Source organism: Microtus pennsylvanicus, chromosome 5 (genome assembly GCF_037038515.1).
Source record: "Microtus pennsylvanicus isolate mMicPen1 chromosome 5, mMicPen1.hap1, whole genome shotgun sequence".
Classification (NCBI taxonomy): domain Eukaryota; kingdom Metazoa; phylum Chordata; class Mammalia; order Rodentia; family Cricetidae; genus Microtus; species Microtus pennsylvanicus.
In genome coordinates, this window is record NC_134583.1 from 99,945,451 (window position 1) to 99,972,147 (window position 26,697).

The 26,697-nt window shown below is 40.9% G+C and overlaps 1 protein-coding gene across 1 annotated transcript in view; it reads right to left on the reverse strand.

Moving 5' to 3' along the window:
* The window catches only part of Rorb (RAR related orphan receptor B), a 181,962-nt gene that overhangs the window by 43,404 nt on the left and 111,861 nt on the right, over window positions 1-26,697 (reverse strand). The window contains exons 2-4 of the mRNA XM_075973660.1: window positions 11,790-11,875; window positions 7,832-7,973; window positions 1,842-2,243 (exon numbers count right to left, since the gene is read on the reverse strand). Of these exons, the coding sequence (XP_075829775.1) occupies window positions 1,842-2,243; window positions 7,832-7,973; window positions 11,790-11,875 (630 nt within the window). The remainder of the gene's footprint in view (window positions 1-1,841; window positions 2,244-7,831; window positions 7,974-11,789; window positions 11,876-26,697) is intronic.

Below are 26,697 nucleotides of genomic sequence, written 5' to 3' on the forward strand. Positions count from 1 at the left end.
AAGAGTGGGGGCCTCTGCAGACAAACGCCCTGTGGGTTGTGAATGCAGTAAGCAGCAGGTAAATAGGCGAGCACAAGTCCCTGGACTCAGACTTCCTGAAGTGGATGCTGGGTTCTTTCACAGAGTTACCATGGGCCCCTTCTGAAGCAGTGAGTTGCCCCTAGGCTTCTATAAGTCCCTATTTCTGCAGTAAAATAGCATTATTTTTGTTTTTGCTTTTTAGACTTTGATGAAATAGAAATGTTTACAAAGTATCTCTGATACAACAAGGACATGGGTAAAGATAACAATGTAGTGGACCAATCAGAGTCCAGCTATTGGTGTCTCTTGGTTGGGATATCAACAACTTAATTTTCTGTCACATGATGAGCCACTGGAAAACAGAAATAATATCTCAGGTTCATCATTGTGTGGCATTGTTTCATTCCTCAAACACACGTCATATGCAGCCTAGAACACAGCCATAGATTTCACTGTATGTTCACAGCAAATCCAAATGAAAATGATACTTATTTGATGGCAGCTAAGCATAGGGCTTACAAAGGTAACTATAGCGGAGACTTAGTGGGTCCTTGTCTAGTGATGTCCTTCTTATGATATTCCTGTGACCTAAAACCCTGCTTTGTCCTGTTCAAAGATTAAAGAACTGAGATCAAGGAGTTTGCTGTACTCTACATTAAAATCCACAGAGCCAGGATTTGAACTCAGGTTGCGTGCCTCTTAGCCTGGTGGCAGTCACTCCTGCTTTTGCTCTAACTTTTCTATGGTGAGGTGGGCATGTAGCTCTGCTACCTGGGAGAGAATTGTATTACGGGAGTTTGTTACTGTTCTTCTGGCAGTTCCTTAATGAGATTAACCCACTCAACATTCCTTAGACTGTGGAGTTTTTAACAGGATGAACAAAATTACGGTAGACCGGAAGGGGGCTTGCCTGAGATGGGGACACTTCTGAGATCATGCCCTAAGAGGTCAAAAGTCATCATAGGTGAAAGCTGTCCAGGAGTAACTTGTTACTCTGTATTGCATAGCCTTCAAGACCATAGTCATTATTGCTATGATTCAGAATCCCCTGTAGAATTCATGTGCGTGCATGCATGTCCACACTTGTGTGGACAGGCGTGTGGGATAACCTTGGCTGTTGCTTCTCAGGAGTTGTCCACTTTGTTATTTTGAGACAGGCTCTCTTTCTGGCCAAGATCTCAAATAACCTAGGCTGGCCAACAAGCCCAGGAGTCTGCCTTGCCTAGCTCCTCAGTGCTGAGATATTAAGTGGGGTACCAAGTTTTTAAAAACATGGAATCTGGGGTGTAAACTCAAATTCCTGTGTGTGAATGCTCTCCCTCAAATACCCATGTCAAATTCCTGAATTAGACTTGAAAAAACCCTTAGCTTTTTTCTGGACTTCCTGCCGTACCATATAAAGTGAAAAGCTGGGGTTCTTTGTGCTTAGGGTGCACCTACAGCAATCTTTGAGAACCACTTACTGTATTACTGCATACTCTGTCCCCTTCTCTTAAATAACATTGCTTTGGAAAGCTAGGAAATATCCTTGCTCCCACCAACAATATTTTTCTCTCTATAAGAATCCAAATTCACCAGAGAGCATCAATTCTCTCCTTATAGATTGCATCTTTCTTATTTCTTCCTTCTTCCTTCACTCAACTCTTATGGGGCAAGGGGATTGGGACAGTTGTTAGAGTATAAACTAATTTCATTTTCTCAGTAGAAACAAGGTATGCATCAGTTCATTTAAGGCTGTGAAGATGCCTTTCTTAAGCAGGACTAGGGCAGCTTTAAGGGGAAACCTTCAGAAATAAAACTCAGAGAAGACTCAGACTTACCGATCTCAGTCATTGTTATCCCAGGAGCTAACTGCCCATTGTTGAAAGAGCTATAGGTAAACAAGTTGGGTACGGATGTGAGGTCATAGATAGGTTCTTGCTTTATCTGTTTGATTCCAGTCATGTCCAGTCCTGATTGATCGGGAGACGGCTGACCAGAATCTATGTTGTAATATCCTTCGGATTTCGGCAAGTCAATGACGTGCCCGTTGGCGTAGGTGCCGCCGGGCTCGGTGTTCAGGTTGCTGAGACCGTTACTGATGCTGCTGCTGTACACCCTGGCAAGGGCCTCTGCCTCCCCACTCTGCTGTTGCCGCTGCTCCTGCAGCCGTTGCTGGTGCTTCTGCACCTCAGCATACAGGCTGTCACGCTGCTTCTTGGACATTCTTCCGAACTTTACAGCTAGGATAGAGAGAAGAGCAAAAGACAGCAGTGTCGTTATCATTACCTTAGCCATTTCACTCTAAGGGACCTGGGTGGTTATCCCTTAAGTATCATATAGGCAAATCCTCATGGCTGCAAATCGAGGTTTCACTCTTACATTTTGCATTTAGGGAAACATTGTATTTGGAGGGTGTGTTGGTTTGCATCGCTTTGTTGTCCAGTGTGTTGCCCAGCTTTCTGCCACTGTAACTGATAATTGAGATGATCAGGTTAAAAGTAGAGAAGGTTTCTTTGTGGCTCACAGTATTAATGGCTTTTGTGCCAGTGGCAGTGCAGGATACTATGCTAGACAATGTGTGGTAGAGCAATTCAACCCAAGCAAGCAAAAGAGAGGAAAAGGAAGGGGCTGAGGTCCCAGTGTTTCCTTCAGAGGGGCGCTCCCTAATGACCTAAGGCTTCTCTCAAGGCCCCACCCTCTAAAGGTCCTAAAGCCTCTCAGCAATGTCAACCTGGGTTCCATACTCTTTAATGGGTCCCTTAGGGGGACATTCAGTATCCAAATAGTAACAATAAGCTAGGAAGAAATGTAAAAATGTGTATTGTTTGTCACTGCCATGACATTGAAGCTGTATTCACCTCTCTCTCTCTCTCTCTCTCTCTCTCTCTCTCTCTCTCTCTCTCTCTCCCTCTCTCTCTCTCTCTCCATTTGTGGATACCATATACAAAACCAAAATAATGAACCTTATGAGACTAGCAAAGGTTTCCTGCTATTAAAATGGCCTCTGTCATCAATATTGACTTTCTTCCCTATCATTAGGACTGCCCGGCCCTTGGAAAGAAACTCGTTGTTTCAGCTTGGGACATCTTTTATTGGTAAGAACAAGGATGCAGGTGGTGTTAAAACCTCATCAGTTGCTGCCATTTTGGATTTTGGAGCAAATGATAAGAAGCTTTGGATGGCGGTATTTGTATGCACTCAGGGCAAGTGATCCAGCAAGAGCGACTTTCCTCATTATCCCAGCTCGAAGGTTTATTCTGCCCCTTTCTTGCAACCAAATCCTCAGGCATTTTAATGGAAACCAAGGGAGAGGCTCTGCAAGTGTCTGGGAGTTATATAAAAAGGCTTTCACCTTTGTATGCACAGCTTTCTGATTTGTGGAACACAACCTCCCTAACTGATATGGATAGTGACTTCTTCCTCACAAGCCGTCAACCTTTCTTTTAGCATGCTAAACTGCTAAAAGTCTTTTTGCATTCTGCTCATCTGAGTTTCTGATTTTTTTTCCTTTGGTGGTGGTGCCAATTTCCTCATGTTTGGTTGATGTCAGGACCTCAGAGGGTGTAGAAAGGAGGGAGACAAGTGTAGAAACAGATAAAGATTCACTCATTAGTGTTGGAGTTCTTTCTAAAAACCTCGACACACAGGAAGTACTTGCAGGCTCTCAGCTCAGAGGGTCCATAGGGGAGGCCTGCATTGCGAAGATGCTTCCCTTCACTCCCTATAACATCTATCCACATTCCTCTACCTCTTGCGCTGGGAATGATGCTATCAAATCTTATCTGAGTATGGATTGTTCAAAATGGAGGCCACACTTCCCAGCCCCAATTTCTGAGCAGTGTGGCTGTGTGATTAAGTCCTCAATAGTAGGGTGTGCTGGGTGACAGAGTGTTTAGATATTTCTAGGTAGAGTGGCATGTTCTCTCTCTTCTTGCCTGCCAGATTGAGGCTGTGACTGGCTGGACTTGAACTCCCCCAGTCTCTTCCTCTTCCTTCTTACTCCTTAATCTTTCTAGAAGAAAATTCCTGAACTCTTGCTTTTCAATGCTGCCTAAATAGGAAGATGAAGCGGTAGTTATCCTGTAGTTTTTCTCAATGAAGAGAAACAATCTAAGTCACTACCAGCAAATGCCTTTTGCCCTCTCGGTTGTCACTTTTCCGGGGTCTAGAATTGGTTTAGACCCTTGCGTTGCATTTAACTCGCTGTGTAGACACTGTTGTCCTTACACCCTGTTTCTTCTCGGATTTTTTTTCTCTTTTTGAGTGTAGTGGCATTTCAGCTAGACCACAGACAGCAGAAGTCTACCGAATGGTTAGGGAAACTTTTCCTCGTGCTTTTATGTTATGTCATTACAAATAATATCGAACGTTGACTCAGGAGGACTGTGTCCCAAGAAAGTGGTATTCACCTTCTCTGTTGCTGACTTTGCATATGCATTTACGTCAGCTTTGGTGGCTCTAAGGACAGCTCTAGTCTCCTCTATACAAGAATGAACTCTATCACATAAGATTAAAATTTTGCAGTAATTTTATAGAATAGTGTGCATTCACAGGTTTAAATCTTAGGAATTAAAAATAAAGAGTGAGCCAGTTTTCTTCATGGCATCAGAACTGCCTTTAAAATACTTGCCATTTAACCTTCAAGTCTATGAACTTTGAGGTAGAGTGATTGTATTGATAACCCTGATTCCCTTTCCTTGCACCCGTTCACATTCTCCATACCTATTCCCAATTCCCCCTTATTCTGTGCCAGCGTGATGCCCAGCCCTGGACTCCCAGGCACATGAACTGCCTAGGTCAATGGGTTATTGACAAATGTGTTATAAGCAGAGACTTGAAAAGGGCCTGTTTGACTGGGCACCTCACCACGCAAGGGCATGCCTGAGCTAGATTGCTGAACAATAGGATATGCGAAGCTGACTCAGGCCTCTTCTATCGCCCAAGCAAGGCCATCTACCATCAGCAGGGTCACAGACTGCCCTGCCTCCAAAGCACGCCTCCATGTGCTGTTGACCATAGTCCTTGTAATCAGAGCTAATGATGCTGGAAAAGGATGTTGCCAAGGGCTCCGCTGTAATCGTCTGAGGACTCAACAGAGCAATGTACATCTGTTGCACGGGGCTGGCTTGTCAGGTGACAGAGCAATTGGAATAGCTAGTAAGAGGCAACTTAAAGAGGCCACAGCTTGGAATTCGCAGGCTTTGTCTTAAATCAAAGCCTTTCACAGACAATGACTACAGAACTACTCCAGCACAAGTTTTTCATTTATTTCAGAAAAGTGTTTCAGTTTTATCTCCTCTCCTGCAATAAAGCTGGCCGTCTACTCCGGAGCGGAAGATGTACAGTACACCACGAAAATACACCAACTGAACTTCTCCGGCATAGAAACATTTCCTGGCTATTATCTGCAGACTCCTTGATGTATTCAAAGTTCCACTTTAACAAAGGCCATCTATGGTTATATTTTCAAGCATTTGCATGCTTTTCATCACTCCTCGTGGGTGAGCACAGCACCTATTTTAGCCGTTTGTCTCTTACAAACCTGATTTCTTCTGCTAATGACATTCGTTTCAGTCTAGAGACAGCTTCTTGCGAAACTACCATGGCTTAAGAGAACCAGCATGAGATTGTACACCTTGCAACTGATCCACACATACTCAGGGTGACAACATCAATACCCAGTACATACAAAGCACACTTCTGTGTAGGAGGCTCAGAAATCACGTCACTTTTGTTTATGGTGTGGGAGTCTAAGTACAACAGAAGGTTTCAGGGTGACTAGAAATTAAAAGTCATTGCTCCATCGAAGACAGCTGCAGGAGAGTTGAGCAGGTGTTTTTTGACTCCAGCTATGTAAGCATCACCTGTGACTCTGGGCTCATCTGGAAATGGTAGTGTCTTATCTTACTGTCTCTAAGTCTCCATGTCTCCAGGTTTCTACCTGCTTTGCGCTAGTTAAACTGGTCCTGGTTTAACTCTTTTAGCACTGGAGAGGAGCCAACACCTTTAGGGATCCAAACTTTGTATGAGAAGTCTGACTCATTCGACTCATTTTAAGTTCTCTCTCGTGTCAGTCCTTAGCCAAACTCTAGATGTAGAATGTAGCTTCTTCCATGGTAGTATGTCAGTGACTACTGAACATTTTCAACGAAGAAGTGTGTCTAAAGTCTCGAATGTTGACTTATAGTTGAAAGTTAAATCATTTAGTGATATGTGTCACCTGGCCCAGTTCTGAATAGAGAACATTTTCCTGCGAAGCTTGTCTGTGCACAGGGCATCACCAGTGTTTTCATAGGGGTTTTCATCTATGAGAACATACGTTCTATACTTAAAAACTATAAATTAAATTAATTTTTCACCTTCTAAATTTTTGCATTGTAAATTTTAGGCTGTTTACTTTTGGGGGTGTGTGGTCTAATATCTTCATGTTGATATTAAGCATTTCTTTACAAATACTTATGCTGAAGATTGATTTGTAGAGTCCAGTTAATAGAAAAACAGAAGCCAGGCATGGGCACGCATTTATAATCCTAGCCCAAGGCAGGAAGACCATCCTTGTCTACACAGTGAGTCCAAAGACAGCTAGGAAAATAGACTGGGACTCTGTTTCAAAAGCAAGCAACCAAAATACCAAACAAACAAAGGGAATATACACCAGGAAGGGCAAGATTCAAGATACCTGCTCCAGGGCTAGGAAGCCAATGGTGTGAATGGTAAGGCATTTTTTACCAGCAGCCATGATGTTCCAGTGACCAGATGAGGTGAGGCGAGAGCCAGCCATAACTGGCAGACAGCTAATGCATTTACCAAAGTGAAGATACTACTGTATCACTGAGGGAGATATGAGCACATCTTACCCTGGCTCTGCACTGCTGCTAAAGCACTGAGTCAGGGGTTTCTGCGTCAGTAGATAGGAAGGATAGTTAAACAGCGGAGGTTAATGCTGCATCATTCATTCCCAAGGTCTAATTGGACGAAGTGAAAAACCTTAGCTGCAGAACGTGAGGGTTATTCAGTGCCATATGCTGCCATCACGTCCTGGGACAGGTAAGACTCCATCAGCCCTGATGCTAATGGGATTGGTTCAGGATACTAGGCTGTTTATAACACACTCTAGGGCTACAAGAAAGCTGGAGCCCATGTTCATAGTATAAGGATGTGCATGAATGACCAAAAATGGAAAAAAGCAGCAGAATTCTTTATTTGCCATGCTTGAACTTTTCACCTTGTATCATGAATCTAAGCAATTGGTTGTGTGTGGAGGAGGAACACACGCTCTATCATCTGAGTGGAAACACAGGACCCCGAATGCATCTGCACTTGTCATCATGGCTCAGAATAGTCAGGTCTCTCACTGGGTATCTATGAACAGCCAGTGAACTGCCTCCCTTCCATGGAGACATGTTCTTTTCCTAGTATCTCCATACACTTGTGTACGTCAGATTGTTCTGGCAGAAGAATGGTTTCTCTTCCTTCACCTACAGCTTTCTGACTTTAGTCCTAAAAGTCTTACCTCCCAGGAAAGCTTTCTTTCCCAGGAAATGTGGGCCAGGTAGCCATTTAATATCTATCCTCACCTAGACTTCACTTCACCTAGATAGCGTAGGCTGCTCTGCAAATCCCCACCACCGTCCTTTCTCTTCTTATTTCTCAGGCAATTCTGTATTTGATTATGTCCCCACTTTACTTCTTAATTCACAACCAGCACTCTGCTTCTCTTTTCTTCATATTCCCAATTCCCTGAGTTAAAACCTCTTTCAGTGGCTTGAATAGCCTCTAGCCAAACATCCATCTGAAACCTCTAAGAAACAGGAAGGCAGAGGCTTACCATCTCTCGACATTCCTAGGGCAAGACACTTCTGCAGTCTGCAGTGTTGGCAGCGGTTCCTGTTGGTTCTGTCAATTAAACAGTTTCTCTGCCTTGGGCAGGAGTAAGAGGCATTGTTCTGCTGGCTCCTCCTGAAGAATCCCTAGAGAGGAAAAGAGAAAGCGAGGGCAGGAGACTCAGAAAGGGCAACATTAGCATATACACTGAAAGGCTTTCTACACCAAGTACAGCTGGGCTGAATCCTTCAAAAGTTTTGACTGCTTCTTGGAGCACTTATAGATGGTTCTGAGCAGAAGATATGTGCATATTTATGGACACGTGGCAGTATCTTTCTTCAGTTCATGCATTCATTCATTCATTCATTCATTCATTCAAGTATTCAATGTTTACTGAAAGAATTTCTTTGAAGAGATGAAGGTTTTGCCCCAAAGGAACAACAGAAAAAGAGCATCAAAGAGGCATGTTGCTGCTAAACCTAGGAGGACAAAATTTGATGGGGACATGGGCCTGGGCTTGAACTAAGGCTCTGGGTCTTGGTAGGAGGCACAGCATCAAGGAATGTAGGCTCAGGGTTAGATCCATTTTTGTCCCACATTCTAAAATGTAATTTTCCAAATCTGAAAAAAAAAGTCAAATTGTCCAGAAAGTATCAATTATTATTTTTTTTTTTTTGAGGTAAAGTTTCACCACGCAACTTTGGCTGCCCTAAAACTGGCTTTGTGTATCAGGTTGGTTTTGAACTCACAGAGATATCTCTGCCTTGCCTCTTCCTCCAAAATGCTGGGATTATGCACTATCACATGGGCAGAAAGTTGTTTTCGAAACACATGGTGTATCTTATCATAAATCACAGTTTGAGTCCAAGAAACTCTAAATACAACTTCTTCTTCCATATAAATCAGGTAATAAATGAATGCCTGCCTTTAGGTTATAGGATGTGAGAGTTCTTACTTGAGTTAGGTTCAAATTCTTCTGGTGCAGAAAAACTATAACCGACTGGACACTGCTCCTTACAATCTTTAACTGGGTTTATTGCTATTTTTTTAATTCTTTCGTTACAAAAAAATATAACAATGAAAATAAGCATTTTCCCCAGAGACATGAAAGTTATAGTTCCCTGTTAATTCCCCCAGATGATCAGTTTCCCCAGTCACTGTTCTCACAATGCCTACAGCGAGACAGTGCAAGTGAAAAGTGCCGCCAGCAAAATGATGGTCTAAACAGAAGTATTATGAAGGAGCACAGGGAAAAGATAGCTCTCAGTTTTACCCTTTGGAAGTAAAAAACCTTTAAGAGGCCTGAAATAGAGCCCCTAAGTTCCTTCAAACACCTGTGTTTCCTCAGGAGAATGGAGCAGGGCTGCATAAATAAAGCAGGCCAGAAGACCAACGTGGATATGAAATTTACAGTTCACTAAAAATCAAGGCAATTAGGAAAAGAGAATGTTTTAATAAAGTGTTAAATATCAATATCAGCGTGCAAATTCTTAACAGTTTAAAGAAAGACAGGATTGATACTAGATTTTGGTTTTGCCTTGGGTTTCAGTATGGCTTAGTATGCCATCCTTATCTATGGTATGGCATGGCACGGTGACCAAAAGGAACCATAGAATGACTGTATGACCAAGGACCCCTTGGAGATAGATTCTAAATTGGTTTTCTGGCTTGAGCACAGATCCACACAAGGAGGACTACATTCACCTCTGCATCTGTGGTGTTTGTTCACTACACTAGTGATTGCACAATAGGGCACCATGAATTCAGTTTGGTTGGATTCTAGAACACACCTAAGTCCCCAGGGGCTGTAATGCCTGTTTTCTATACCAAGAAAGCTGTGAGGAAGCATTATGGAAGTGTCCTGGTGCTGTCTAGCAATGCCTTGGAATGTACACCTTAAGGAAGAATGGCATGGATTTTATCTTTGGATACTGGGGTGCCACTTAGTAGAAGAGTTGGCAGAGAAGATGTTCTGAAGTCACAGCCACAAGCCCTAATTTACAGTCAATTTGACATTAATTATGAGTCATTTCTTGCTTATCTGTTGCTCATTATTGCAAATGAGATTTTTGGCATGAAAAATAGATTCTGTTCCACGTTTTAACTGAATGAATAGGAACTGAAGAAGTTTGTGAGCTGAATTGATGCTTCAAACGGTCGCGCATGTTGACTCCCGGGCATTAGTACAAACACTCCAAGAGTTATAGCTGAATCTGTTGACACTGACAGCTGATTCTGAATGGGATTTCCACTGGGGAAACTTGTAGCATATTTATACATGTGGGGTTTTCAATGAAATAAATAACAGTCATGTGATGTATAGCCAGTTTGACAAAAACCTCAGAATATGCTTATTAGTGACAGCATAATTTATTTGACGGCGGATTGAAAAGATGACAGCAGCCTAATCTCTTGTTCCTGCCTTTGACTTGTTGGGTTATGCTTATCCAATATTTAAGAGCTTATGGGTCAAAACTGCTTTTTAAAATGAATGTATCTCTGTAGTTTGAATTCCCTGACATTTTCCCAAATGTGTTATGTAATGAAATAATGACCAGGCAGCATTCATATACAAACAACGTAAGTGGATATGTTGGTTGTCAGCTAGACTAGGGCTCTTGAGCCTGCAGAGCAAACCTGTAGAAATGCCTTCATCGGAGAGAGTTCTCATGACAAACTTACTAATGCTGATGACAAAAACTGTTTGTCCTCCTGCCCGGAGAAATAGCTTACTTATGAAGGGTCACAGCAACAGTCAGTTTCTTATTTGCTTTATTGTTTCTTATTGATGGAATAATAAATGGCATGATAGTGGGTGACACAATTCTTCATTCTGGCTTTATAGAGGGATAGAATAAAGGACCTTTTCTTAGCTCTGCCTAAGGACAGCACTGCTCGTCTCCATTCAACTATGTTGAGTTTTATTTTCTTATATTATTTTTACCTTTTTTATTTTATCCTCTACTTTTCTAATCTTAAGCGTTTCATTTGTGAGGCTTGTGAAGGCACCATCAATTTCCGAAGAGCAGTGCTGCCTTGGCCATCATTATCTGTTTTATCCTGTTTATATTGAAAAGTCACCCTAAGACTGTGCTTGAATTCTAGAGTCTATGACTACGCCACATCTTTGTCAGTTTGCTGAATTCAAATAAATGACTCACCTTGCCTGCATATTGCCAATGACATTGCCAGCATCTAGCATACCTCCTGCACATGGCTCCTGAGTTTTGTTTTGGTTATACCCAGCCCTTTAAAACTCATTATGGAACTGTTTTTGAGTGCCCTTTGCTATTCTCACTCTTTCTCTCTTTCAGATTACTTTAAAAACCCTGCTCTTCATTTTCAAATTTTGATTATCTCAGGTTAGGACTGTGGTAACTGCTATTCCCTTAGTCCGGTGTGTTCCAAACCCCTTTCTTACTCATAGGAAGAATTTATCATTGGGTTGATGGATTCTCTCCAAGGGAACACTGGACAGAATGTAAAAAAGTCTTGTGCTCTTGGCCAGTTTCTTTTTCATACCTGTATCACTGGTGTATGTCAAATAAGATTTTGTTTATACTTCAGGAACCCATTGAAAAAATTAAGATTTGGGTGAGGATGAACTTCAACTGTTCTAGAATCCACATCTAACATTCAATGCTTCCAGCATTTCAAACTTTTTATTACTATTTTCATACTTGAAGTGTATGAGTATTTTTGTCTGCATGTATGTCTGAGTACCATGTATATATGGTGCTCAACGAGATCAGAAGAGAACCTCAGATACCCTTGAAGTAGAGTTACAGATGGTTTTGACTACTCTGTGGGTTCTGGGAAATGAACTTGGGTCCTCTGGAAGAGCAATGAGGGTTCTTAGCTTATGAGGCATCTCTTCAGCCAGTGTCAGCAGCTGGCACACATATCCCTCAGTGTGTCTTCTTGAAAACCTTGGCACACCACCACAACGTGGAAATCCCTACCTTGCAGCCTTCACACGTGATGACGCCGTAGTGGATCCCGGAGGATTTGTCGCCACAAATTTTGCATGGTATCACTTCAATTTGTGCTGAAAGAGCAAGAGAAGACATGCTGAACGTCCATAATCACCTTCTTTTATTTTTGTTATTTCTGTGTTTGCTCTGGCTCTTACCTGTTCTAGCCAGGATGTTTGTGTGAGGTGCTGACAGTTGCAGGACGCTGGGTGACAGTAATGGCCTGGGGTATCAATTACCATTTGAATGGTCTTCCTAGCCTTCTTCTAAGACAGTGGGTCTCAGCTTTCCTGATTCTGCAACCCTTTAATACAGTTCCTCATGATGTGGTGACCCCCAACCATAAAACTATTTTCCTTGTTACTTCATAATTATAATTTTATCACTATTATGAATTGTAATGTAAATATCTGAGTTTTCAGATGGTCTTAGAGGAGCTGTATGGAAGGGTTGTTCAACCCACATGTTGAAAATTCCTCTTAGGAAAAGACATCCATTTATCACTCTTTGCTTTTTCAAACTGAATTGAACACACACACACACACACACACACACACACACACACACACACCCCTACACATGCATGTTTAGAGACCAGATATTTTCTCTTTTTTTTATTGTTTTTTTTCCTTTTAAAACTTGTCTTCCTTAAAATAATATGACAGAAAAATCCTGTGAACTCATACCTTTACATTGATTTTACGTTTGAAATAGGAAGTCACTAGGAGTTTTCGCATGACCTTATCTCAATGTTTTAACTAACTAAACAAAGCAAAACTGGAATGTTGGCATCTGGTGACCTTACATGTTGTGTGGTTAGACGGATTGGTCTTCTCTGTAAAAATACCATTTACGAAAACATTAACTGAGCATGCTTTAAATGTCTGTAAGGATATGGAGACATGATGACTCAGGAGAAGATATGGTAATGATTTTGATAGTCTCATTAATAAAAAAGTTAATAATGAATAAATCAGAAAAAGGTTGTATAGGAAGTTAACATGTATTTAATTCTACTGGGGATGAAGAGATTCACTTTTAAGAAAAGAGTATAAAAGATAGCTTATTTTGGAGCTCATCTAAGTGACCATGGCCCAGGTCAGATTTAGGTTATCCCAAATTCCATGTTGAAGTGTGGAAAGAGTTTCCTAAAGTTTTATAGTTTTACAGAACAAAGGAAGTAACAAATCAGGGCAAGTTTGAAATTCATGATGGGTACATCAGAGAGGTGGCCACAGCAAGATGGGGAAGCTTTTCTATAGGTCTCAGATGCTGTCCGATGACATTCTGAGCTTTTGGGCTGGAGGACCTAATGGTCTGCTATCTTAGTGGATTCTGAAAGAGTTTTAATCTATTAGTCATAGGATGTTAGTTCTGACACAGCGGTGGGAAAAGAATGGCTATCCAGGAGCCTAAGGTAAGGTAATTAGCACCGGACCCTCCACATTCCACCCTCTCCACATCAGCGCAGCTCTAATTGGGAAGGCAGATCATGTTACAGATCGTGTGGAATTTGGTTAGACTGCAAAGAAAGGCAAGCGACATGGAGTGAAAACAGGTCAGAGGTCTGGTATGACTGTGGCTGACTATCACACGGAGCAATGGGCTTTAAGGGAAATTTGGGTTATGTGGTTACACAGGAGTGCGACACAAGACTTTGGGGCTGCAGGAGTCAGGCAGGAGGGTTTTCAACTGATCCTGTGTGCCAGGAGGAATGGATAAAATGGAGACGAATAAGAGGAAAACAAGGTTGGCTGTAGCTTCATGTTAGATAGCTTGCACAATGTGAGAGAAATCCTAAATCCAACCCCCTAAACCAACGTCTCCATGAGATGTGAAGAGACCACCCTAGAGCTTGTCAGGCTAACCAGAGGAAACCAGAAGACCAACGGAAGGTCCGGACACAGGACTTAGGCAATGGCACAATGGGAGGCCTTAGCTGTAGGACAAGGGGACGTGAACAAGCAAGTATGAAAATGGTCCAGAGGCAGAAGTTAGATTAAAAGCTGAAAGATAAGTCAAAGAGAAACGGATGAAGAATTGGAAGGGCCACAACGACAGGACTGAGATGATGATCTTGAAGCTGAGGATGTGGCTGGGTGCTAGAGCGCTTGTTTAGCGTGCGTGAGAGCTAGGTTTGGAGTTGGAACAGAAGCAGGAGCATTTGTGTGTGTGTGTGTGTGTGTGTGTGATGTGATGTGTATGTGGTGTCTCACAGGCACCTGAATGTATAAAGCCTTGGAGGGACACTTGTGTCGTCACGTAGGTTATTTAGAATGCAGGAATTCCTGTGTCTGATAGTCCGCTAAAGAGTTGTTAAAACGATTCACGCTGGAAAGATCTGCTATTTCCTTTCCTAATTTAAAATAATTATGCAAAATATCCTTCAAAATGCTTTGTACATAAAGCTGACACTTGTGTACGCTACTATCATTTCCTACTTTCAGATACACAGAACAAATAAGGGTAAAACATTACCATCTTTGTTATTACTTTACATAACAAATATAGTACTTAGCCTTAGGGTAACACATGAAGTTATTTTAAAGTAAGCTACAGAAATTTGAATTCTCTCTCTCTCTCTCTCTCTCTCTCTCTCTCTCTCTCTCTCTCTCTTTCTCTCTTTGTAAGATAAAGAAATGAAGGAAGGGAACTGGGTATGCCTATATGACTGCAGTGGTTTCATGATGTTGGGATGGTGAAATAGGAGGTATGGCCTTACTCGTATTTGACTGCCTAGGTTGCTCTCCTTAATCTATTATTTAGGTCATAGTTAAGAGAAAATCTTTGAACTTTTTGGTCACTTATAAATATAATATTCATCAGCAAACTTCCTAGAATTGTGAGGATAAAATGGGTATTTCCTGGAGAATGTCATAATTGTATTGTCCTCCTCCTCCTCCTCCTCCTCCTCCTCATCATCATCATCATCATCACTATACCCATTAAATGATTTTTTTCCTTAATGATTTTGGAAAATAAGCATAGTTTGACAAATTATTGTAGCTTTGTTAAAGATATTTTAAAAATAATTCAGTGAATCAGACTATGACTTAATTTGGACTATGGATTTCAGTTTGACAATAACATTTCAAACAGTGGGTTATTTATAGTTACTATAAATGACTAAAATAATCCCAGGTAGCCATTGAATAGTTTTTGCCTTATATGATATTAAGTCAGAGGTTCTCTTTGCATAAATTACTCCCCAGGGAGTAGCTTACACGTGGGAGAATCTGCTTCAATACATTCTTAATTATAAAATGATCTAACTCTAAAGGAAATGAAAATAGAGGTAATTTGCTCCCTGAGGTGTAGGAAGATGTTTTTGAAAGACACAAAGGTTATCGTATACATCTTCAGAAATACAAATGAGATAAAAAACATTCAATAGAGCATCTGCATTTATACATATTCATAACCTTGGCTCTACATATAATCCTGGAGAGCTAGACACATTTTGATAACATTTTTAAAGAGAAAGAAGTCACCTATATTGTATATATGTGTTATGTGGGAGAAAGGCTTCTCAGTCTAGAAATCTATGGGCTGCTTTTCTTTTGGTAAGAAAAATCATCTGGGGTTTATTGGAAGTGAAGATAAGTCCGAATCATTTAAAGTAGTCGCGACTTTCCCTTTCCTTCATTAAAGTCCCATCTCTGAGCTGCAGCTTTACAGTTTATTCTGTGTGTTTCATACAGCATATCTTCAATACAGGCTTTCAGACACCATCGAGAGGATACTAGACTACATTGCTCAGTGCTTGCTGTTTCGAAGTGTCTTGTTAGGGGCAACTACATGGCCTCCCCTGGAACTGCGCTGTGCAAACCTTGTTCCGTGTTCTCTGTCATTGATTCAAGCTGAGCATCATGGGGGATGTGGCTGCTTGGCCCTCATCAGCTATGACAAGGAAGATAAGAGAAGGAAACTGAGGACAGGGTGGTTTTTGGCACTTTTGCCTGACTCACAGAGATACTATTACCTATCTGTTTATCATCTATCTATCTATATCTGTCTGTATATCTATCTATCTATCTATCTATCTATCTATCTATCTATCTATCTATCTATCTATCTATCTATCTATCATCTATCTCTATCTATCTATCTATCTATCTATCTATCTATCTATCTATCTATCTATCTATCTATCTATCTATCTATCTATCTATCTATCTATCTATCTATCTCTATCATCTATCTATCTATCTATCTATCTATCTATCTATCTATCATCTATCTCTATTATCTATCTATCTATCATCTATCTATCTATCTATCTATCTATCTATCTATCTATCTACCATTTATATATCTAACTATCGTTGATTTTTCAGTGTAACAGTAATTACGAAACAAATTTACTGGATCTAGAATGGCCTGAGAGATAGAGAAATTTTACTCAGTTTTTATTTTGCGTGTTTCATTAAGTCCCTCTTGACCTTTCCTTGCCCAGAGTCTCCTGTCCAACTTTTCACAAAATCTTTGTCTCAGTTTTTCCTGCTTATTGAAATATACGCCTCCTTAGTTCTGCTCCATTCAAGCCCCTGCTGGTTACAGCAGGTGTTAAGGTCAGAAAACCAATTCAGGCTAATGAGTTAACCAGAAAATGGCTCAGAAAAATACTTTGACTCTTAAAAAAGCATCCCTCAGGAAGACAATGATGTTGAGCCTGCCAGGTATTTATGCTGGGGGTGGGGTGGTAGTGGTGGTGCCTTTTACTGTACATAATCTTGAAGCTTTCTATCCCCCTAATCCAAATCTCCCAACTCAACCTGGCCATTTTTATATTCTGGGCATTCTACGATCAAGTAAGGATAAGGTACTGCTTCTTTGTGTGTGTGTGTGTCATATGCATTTATAGTTATTGCATGCTTTGCATGCTTGTGTGGGTGGCCACGTTATCAACACAGTGTCTTCCTCTCTGGCTCTCCACATTTTTTTTTTTTGAGGTAGGGTTTCTCACTGAACCTGCAGCTTACCTAATGGCTAGACCGACTGGCCAGTGAGCCCTCACACCTGCCTATTTCTGTTGCCCTTAGCTGGGAATGTATGCCACTTCTGAGCTCGGCTTTTCTGTGGGTGTTTAGGGACCTGAACTCAGGAACGCATGCTTGGACAGCAGTCACGTTATCAATGGTGTCATCTCCCCAACCCTTGCTTTTGGTTTTCTATGTTGTCTACAAGGGCTCAAAACTGTGGCCCCAAACTTCCTTTTGTTTTTCAGTGTAAACGAGAGACGTGACATGCTTATTTTTCTGAAAAAGGCTTTAAGAATTACTGATTTGTTATATTTGGTGTGAAAAGAAGAAACAGAATTTTCAGAATTGTCAAAGTAATATTTGGATGAAGTTCCCTGGCGGTTTTGATATAATAAGTCTTTTAAGAATTAAATGGCTCGATCTATTATACAAGCAGTCTTTCTACTATGCAATTCACCCCAAAGGCCCAAAACTGTGGGAAGATCAGATGGGTAGGGGACAGCCAGGAACTGTCGTGTTTTTGCAATATCTTTTGTTTTTTGATGCGTGTACCAGGCTGAGTTCTGGGTTCCCAACACAGCACAGGCTGTACCCCTAGGTGCTGGGCTTGCCTGTTAGTTTCTGTTTCCCATAACTTTGCAGTTAGGCTAAAACTGGACAGAGCAATTAACTCTCTTAATGTCGGTGTGAAACACAATTTACACATGTAAAAATTTCCAATAAAGATGACTATTTTGGTTAAAAATCCTTTTGCAGATGGTCTCAGTAGTCCATGTCTTATGTCATCTGCCCAAATTGTATCTCATCTACCATCTGTGATAAATCCAAGTTAAAAAATCTCTGTACTCATCCTCTCTCTCCCTGCCAGACCTTTAAGTATCCACCTCTTTTGTATGAAATCTTCTGAGGTCTCATGACAGCCACCCAAAAGACTATAATGATGGACGCATGTTTAAGACCAGAATGCACAAACTGGGATGGGTACCCCTGTCATGCCAGATGGTGATTCTAAGAGTCCTGACTTTGGTTCAGGCTGCATTCATGGGTACCTTTCCAGGGAAGTATGCATCTTAGTACCAGACTCTAGGCTAAGGACCTACGGTGTTCATGAGATCAAGAGTATTCCTAGTTCTGCTAGAACATCCTTGCAACTGGCTCCTGAAACTCTTCTCTGTAATTCTCCGGAAGGCGGACTTTTCTTCCATTTGGTTGATAAATGGCTCTTAAATGACTTTTAAGGGATGGATACATTTTGCTTGATATTATTAGAATTTCTTATTCTTCATGTTACTGGAAACTAGAGTAGGAAAAAATATGAACGCTTGACAATGGCAAAATGATTTTTTTTTTTTGTCAAAGGGACAGTTGTAAGGGAATCACTCTGGGATTGGTTTACCTTTTATGTAGCTGCCTGTGATTACCCATAGTGCTGCTTGCTATTCTGACTCTGAACGGAAAGAACGGAATAGAAAATGAAACCAACAAATAACAATAGCAACTAGCAAATTACAAGAAATTACAAAAATTCTCTCTGAGGGCACTTTTTATTGCTTCAATTTCACAAGGACAATAATATGCATTTGAATACTTGGGATATAGGGAATGGCACTATTAGGAGGTGTGGCCTTGCTGGAGTAGGTGTGGCTTGGTTGGAGGAAGTGTGTCACTAGGGGGTGGGCTTTGAGGTCTCTCTGCCTGCTGCCTGGCCATCCAGATGTAGAACTCTGAGCTCCTCCCTAGCATCTTGTCTGCCTCCACACTCTCATCTTTCCCTCCATGACAGTAATTCACTGAACTTCTGAAGCCTTAAGCCAGCCCCAAGTAAATATTTTCTTTTATAAGTGTTGCTGTGTCCATGGTGTCTCTTCACATCAGTAAAATTATAAGAAAACAACCATTTTATAAAAATATTAAGTGGAAAATTCTAGAATTGAACAATTCACAATTCAAGGGTTTCAATTCCATGCTGCTTGAGTAGGAAAACAAAACAAAAAAAACCATAAAATGAAAAACCTTAGCACTGCCACATTCTGGCTTGCATAAAAAAAAATTAACCATTTCTTTGCCTTGCATACACATACTGTATATGCTATCAAACTGTTACTCAGTTAGTAGCTGTCTTGATTGTCAGATCAATTGTTAAAGTATCTATATTATAAATGTTCCATTTTTACACTTAGGTGTAGTAACCACCTTATGGCACCCAAGTTATGAATTAAGCTCTGTCATAGATCTGTTATGTGGAATGTCCTCATGGGCTTGGGTGTTGGAGCACTTGGTCCTCCTCTGGTGGGACACACAGGTGGGGCCTCTCTGGAGGAAGGCAGTAGCAGGCTTTATGGGTGACAGCCTGGCCCTGCCTCCAGCCCGAGCTCTCTGTTTCCTGGCAGCACCATAGATCAAGCAACTGCAAAAGCATAGATCTATGCAAAAGCACTTGCTGAGATAAAGTCATCTGCCACTACCAGGCCTTCCCTGCTCTGATGTTCTGTCAAAGTATGAACCCCAATAAATCTTCCTCTCCTTGAGAAATTTATGTCATGTGTTTGGTCACAGTGATGAGTAAAATGATTAACACTGGATGTGCATTTGTAGAAAAATACGTTGGATACAGTGTTTGGTGGTAGCCGCTATTTCAAGCTTCCACTAGAAGACGGGATGTACTGGTAAAGGGGAAAACTGTACTGAATATAAGCTCATTGTTGTTCTTGTTAATATTTTTAAACAGGGTTGTGTGTTCTAGTAGATATAAGAGCCCAAGTCATGAATTAATTCCTATTTTACAAATCTTGTACTGTCAATGTCTTAATACTAATGGAAGATGAGTGTATGACTTGATGACGTGATGTCATTCATGTAGAGAGCACCTGATGTCATCTGTCATCACGCAAAGAGGTCCATGGACCAGGGGCTTTGCCATAACCTGGGAACAAGTGCAAATCTGAATACATACCCAAGCTCAGCTGCTGTAAAATCTGCTTTTTAACCAGCTCCCAGGCTAGTTATGATCAAAAAGCAGCTGTCCTGAGATGCCATGTGAATGTGTAGCCTCATGAGAGAGGCTGGATCTCTGCTATCCCTGTTGCTAAAGTAAAAGTGTTCACAAGATTCTGGAAAAATCACCCTCTGCTGCCACTTTTTTATACAGCTCCTTTTGTTCATAAAGGCAGTAGGACAGTTGGAAAGTTAGACCTTTGCCTCCTCATCCCCAAAACAAAACAAAACAGCAACTACAACAAATCCTCACCGCTCTGGTTACTAACCCAGACACAGAAAATAAGAGAAAGTAGCATACCCCAGCAACCTCTTGCATTGCTGCATTTAACACAAGGCACAGCAGAATTCCTTTGCCAACAGATCTGCCCCACCTTTCCTTTGTGTCCGAACCCTGCTTGGGTGGCAGCTTCTCCCTCTTCTGTAATTCTCCCCTCGGGCTTCAGTAAAAAGATTATTTTCTGTACTAAGTACAAATCATTATTATTTTTAAGTCTACTCTTGTGTTTTTTTAAAAATACAAGTTTTAGTCTCTCCCGGGCTTTTAATTTTTAAATTTGTGTGTGTGTGTAAGTATTGGTATATGTGTGTGTGTATGTGTGTACATGTTTGTCGCAGTCAGAGGTCAATCTCAAGTACTGCTGTCAGGAATTGCTTGCTTTTGCTTTGAGACAGGGCCTTTCCTTTGCTTGGAGCTTTTAATTTTTGTCCATAATAGTTTCCCAGTGAGCCTCAGTGATTCCCTGCCCCTTCCCTCTGCCCCCCAGCACTGGATTACAAACACATACCATTTTGCTTAGCTTTCTACATGGATTCCAGGGCTGAAGCAAAGGTCTTCATGCTTGTGCAAAAAGCACTTTACAAATTCATCCATCTTCATCAAAACTCTTGATTTACTGGATTCTTTCCCTCCCTTCCGCCGTCCGTCTCTCTTTCCTTCCCTTCTCCCTCCCTCCCTCCTTCCTTCCTCCCTCCCTCCCTCCCTCCCTCCCTCCCTCTCTCTCTCTCTCTCTCTCTCTCTCTCTCTCTCTCTCTCTCTCTCTCTCTCTCATCATTATGTGGTCCAGGTTGGCTTAAGATCCACTATATAGCTAAATGTATTTTTAAACTTGTAATTCTCCTGGTCAGCCTCTGAGTCTCGGCACATAGACATGCACCACTATGCCTAGCTGAGTTTTTCTTTTTCAAAACCATTTTCCTATTTTAAAAACAGAATTGTGCAAAGTTTATTTCTTTTGATGGAAATAGGAAAATCAAGCAATGTGTTTTTCTTCTTGTTATTTTTCATCTACTGTGCTGGTCATTTTTTTTTTTTTTTGGTCAAGTTTCCACAAGCTATAGTTATCTGGAAAGAGAAATCACAACGGAGAAAAATGCCTCTACAAGAACACTTGTAGGCAAATCTGTGGAGTATTTTCTTGATTAATTATTGATGTGGGGGGCAGTCTGCTTTTGGGGTTGCCACCCTTGAGCTGGTGGTCCTAGACTGTAAGAAAGGAGGCTGAGCCAACATGAAGAGCCAGTCAGTAAACAGCTGTACTCTATACTTTGCTTGGTCCTTGGCTTCAGGTTCCTTTCCTACCTTGAGTTCCTTCCCTGACTTCCCTCGAGTAAATAAACCCTTTACTTCCAAAGTTGCATTTGGTCATGAACTTTAAAAACATCTTCTAGGAGCTGGAGAGATGGCCTAGTGGGGAGAGTGATGGCTTGGTCTGCATCAGGAACTGAGTTTACTTTCTAGAACACCTATGTCATAGTGCTGGAGCCATGACACACACTCCTAATCTCAGTGCTGGGGAGAGAGAGAGACTGAGAGATTCCTGAGACCTGTGAGTCAGACACATCAGTGAGCTCCAGACCAAACCACAGAAGACAAAATGTGAGTGGTTCTTGGTGACTGCAATTTCTATTACTCCAGAAATTGTGCTTTCTGGGGCAGGGAAAACTTTTGTCTTTTAACTCCCCCTATTAAGGAACTTCTCTGCACTTAGTTGAATCCTTGAGGTAGAAGCACCTTCATGGAAGGGGAAGGGGGGAAATGCAAAAAATTGCAAATTGGCTCCATTGATGACCGAAATGGCGAGGCATAATTTATTCTCTGTCGATGAATTAAGAAAAGATGTAAAACACCTCTTCAGAAAATAGAAAAAAAACCCTGCTTTTCTGTGTTGAAACTAAAGTGCACAGGGAGCATGAAGATATAAAAATTGCAGGGTTGGAGAAAATACTATAAAACATGTCAAGTAATAAACATACTTGCAATATACAAATAGCTCCTCTAATTAATAACTAATGAATGAAAGAGCTGAAGATCTGCTTCCTAAAACACAAGGCAAGAAAGTACATTAAAAGATACCATGTGTCTCCTGCATTACAAAACTGCAAGCCGCCTATTAGGAAAGCTTTACTCTAAAAACTGAGAGCTACGCAAATGCTGGAAAGGAGGCCAAGCAAATGAATGCTCCTTTGATGCTGTGAAGGTCAGATGGTAAAGCCGCAGTGTGGCAAACTTTGTAAGGTCAAAGCGAGCATTAGCAGCAATTGTGGTCCTTGGCGTTTAGCAGCTGAGTTACTGATACCCACACAGAACATGTACATGAAGGTTTATTCATATTTTTCCCAAAAGGGAAACAATCAAGATATACTTCAATAGTGAAATGGACGAGTGGAGCATCATTTGGCACTGTGAAAGAGCTACCGGGCCATGAGCAACATCAACATGGAAAATGCCAAAGCATAATGTTAAGTGAAAGAAGCCAACGTGCTTTCAGCTACACATTTGGGAAACTCAAAGCTGTCCAGTATAAATAATGAAAAATAAATCAATGAAATCAGTAGTTGACACAAGCTTACACTGGAGTGGGCACATGCACACAAAAATGTGCACAGTATACATCCCACATGCACAAACACACATATATATAATTTAGCAAGTTGAGGTTTGTTTGAGACCAGACCACAGAATACTTGAGAGCCACACACAAGCTATACACCTTTGCTATAGTGCTATATACCTCTAATATCAGCACTCAGGAGGTGGAGGTAGAAGGGCCATGAGTTCAAGTCCTACCTGGTTTATACAACAAGACTCTTAAAAAAGAAACACTAACGGGAAAACAAACACAAAAACCAAAAGAGGGGCAGAATACTTAAAAAAATAATGTTATAGAGAATGTTTGATTAACATAAAAATGAATCCATGGAATTTGTGCTTTTGATCCGTAACTAAATGAAGGAGGAGGAACATAGGATGAGAGAGGGAGAAGGAAGGGAAAGAAATTAATACCAATGATCTTTACACAAAACCTATTTTAAGATTTTAGATTTTGAATCATCTACAAGAACTTTGATCATTTCCAACATGAATAATGCTACATTGACAAAATAATCACAAACTCTTCAATTAAGAATTATGTCATCATGATATCTATGCTGTAGCAAATTTGATGACCAGACACTAACTTCTTAACACTGACTCAAAATAGAGGGAAATCAGAGAATTGAAGATAACCTTGATTCTTGTCATCTCTAGTGACAAGAATAGTTTCGAGGCTAGAGGTCAGCATATTTGGATTTAGTCCCCTGTCAGACAAGTGGCCTTTAACAACGGGAGAGAGAACCCCGTGGGAAGTTTTCCTATGTGCACACAGTACCAGAAACAATTTCAGGGATCAAATGTTCACATAAGACTCAGAAGCGGTGTCTCACAGTTTTGCTCCATGCTAAATATCACAAAGGCCGGTGCAGTTGGAGTTGCTATCCCCTTCAAAGGCGGAAGGGGCTGTTCTGCTGATACTGCACACTTTCTCTAAGGCGATTACCAGCATAATCCTAAATATGATAGGACCGAGCTATCTTATTTTTGAGCTCATCAGATCCAGCATGCTCACATAATCCTCAACAGCTTTGCTCCATGTTTATGTAAGCTGGCTGGAGCCTGAACAAGATGAGACCATGCCTTCTTGTCCCCTGCAGTAACATCACTCTGCATTATTGTCATAAAAAGTAGTAAGAATGGATGCAATTTTCAAATTCTGCTGTAACGGATTTTTTTCCACTTGAACTCTTCCTCCTTTTACCTACTAGGGGAGCATCTCTACCCATGCTTGACAGCCTACAAATGGACATGTGAACAGGGAGGGACAGGTACCCTCCCTGCTGCTTCTTACACTGTTCATTTGTACCAGGCATGTGTATGTTAAAGTGTAGACTGCATTGATAGGAAGATGTTTGGCTTTTTGTTTTTCCACATGTTTAGAGATTTAAATTGCTTCTAAAGCAGGGTGATATGTATGTCTTTAGGGAAAATATTAGACAGAAAGGGAGTTGATGAAATCTAGAAATTGCTAAGCATGACACCCAGTGGTCTAGAGAAAGATTCATCTTCCCAAGGTTTCATTTTTAATTTAGAATATTCCTTGCAGGTCTACAAAAATTTAAAAGAAAAAAATATACCTAGTTCCCCTTTCAAAACATAAAAGCAGTTTAGCTTATGTGCTTTATTAAATGAGGTGTGTGTGTGTGTGTGTGAAGAAGCAGATACCTCTAAAATCAAACCGTGTTTTATGTAACTTCACAATGAGCAGTAGTTACATGTTTTTATTAAAATACATAATTAGAAAGAAACTTAACGTGTTCCCTTGTGAGTTACTGTTAACTGCAACTCAGAACTAAAGAGGATTAAGTGCAGAGACGTTAATATGTCCACTGTTATTAATTTCTACACAACAATAGCAACATTATCCTCAATAAATCTGTCAGTAGTAAGGATGAATAGTTGTTTAAAGACTCCATTGATGTCAGAACTGAAATCCGTTGGTCAGGACTTCCTCCACCAATCCAGTCTTTAAGAAGGCAGGATTTGAACGGGGTGAGGCACAGCACAGAAGCAAGGCTTGTTTTCTGTTGAGAGCACCTTGTGAGTGGTGAGACAATAAAAGTTCTAAGGACACTGTCACTAAGACACAGAGGCAACCCACCAACTGGGAGAAGATCTTCACCAACCCCGCAACTGACAAAGGTCTGATCTCCAAAATATATAAAGAACTCAGGAAACTAGACCGTAAAAGGCTAATCAACCCAATTATAAAATGGGGCATTGAGCTGAACAGAGAATTCTCAACAGAAGAACTTCAAATGGCCAAAAGACACTTAAGGTCATGCTCAACTTCCTTAGCGATCAGGGAAATGCAAATCAAGACAACTTTAAGATACCATCTTACACCTGTCAGAATGGCTAAAATCAAAAATACCAATGATAGCCTTTGTTGGAGAGGTTGTGGAGAAAGGGGTACACTCATCCATTGCTGGTGGGAATGCAAACTTGTGCAACCACTTTGGAAGGCAGTATGGCGGTTTCTCAGGAAATTCGGGATCAACTTACCCCTGGACCCAGCAATACCACTCTTGGGAATATACCCAAGAGAGGCCTTATCATACAACAAAAGTATATGCTCTACAATGTTCATAGCAGCATTGTTTGTAATAGCCAGAACCTGGAAACAACCTAGATGCCCTTCAATGGAAGAATGGATGAAGAAAGTATGGAATTTATACATATTAGAGTACTACTCAGCAATAAAAAACAAGGACTTCATGAATTTTGCATACAAATGGATGGAAATAGAAAACACTATCCTGAGTGAGGTAAGCCAGACCCAAAAAGAGGAACATGGGATGTACTCACTCATATTTGGTTTCTAGCCATAAACCAAGGACATTGAGCTTATAATTAGTGATCCTAGAGAAGCTAAATAAGGAGAACCCAAAGAAAAACATATAGGCATCCTCCTGAATATTAACCTTCAGCAAGCGATGAAAGGAGACAGAGACAGAGACCTAAATTGGAGCACAGGACTGAAATCTCAAGGTCCAAATCAGGAACAGAAAGAGAGAGAGCACGAGCATGGAACTCAGGACCGCGAGGGGTGCACCCACACATTGAGACAATGGGGATGTTCTATTGGGAACTCACCAAGGCCAGCTGGCCTGGGTCTGGAAAAGCCTGGGATAAAACCGGACTCTCTGAACATAGCGGACAATGAGGACTACTGAGAACTCAAGAACAATGGCAATGGGTTTCTGATCCTACTGCACGCACTGGCTTTGTGGGAGCCTAGGCAGTTTGGATGCTCAACTTACTAGACCTGGATGGAGGTGGGGGTTCCTTGGACTTCCCACAGGACAGGGAACCCTGATTGCTTTTCGGGCTGGGGGGGAGACTTAATTGGGGGAGGGGGAGGGAAATGGGAGGCGGTGGCGGGGAAGAGACAGAAATCTTTAATAAATAAATAAATTAAAAAAAAAAAGTTCTGAGTTTGGGCATGGGGAGGTTTAGTTCGATTAGTAGGTGTTTAGAAACAATGGGGAAGATTTTATTCTTTGAACAATTGCATCCTTCACGTTATAACGTTTGCAATGGCTGTTTGTGGCTATTTAATGCTAGCAAAAATGCAAGAAGTCATTTTTACCTTGAAATCTTTTCAAAACAGATACTCAGACCTATCCGCTCATGAGATAACACATGGTTAGAGAAATACGTCCTAACTTAACTAAAAAAAATTAGAAGTAAAAACCAAATGCCCCAAGCCCACAATTCATTACATTGTTAGTAACCTTTTGACCAAACAATTTTTGAAAAGACTTTTTATAGATTTGTTTTATACATGATACATTTCTACATTGTATTCAAACTAAATCAGCATTTACAACATTTAGAAAGATCAAGTAACTACAGTAGCAACTGTAGCAATGTTTAAAGGCAAAACTAAAACTAAAACATATCACTCCAATGGTGTTTATGTTGTCAATCTAAGGTCAGCATGATATGGCACATAAAAACCAATTCAATTCCAGGGCAAAACAAGCGTTTGCAGTTCACCTCAGGACATGACATTATTTATGTATAGAATATAGAATAC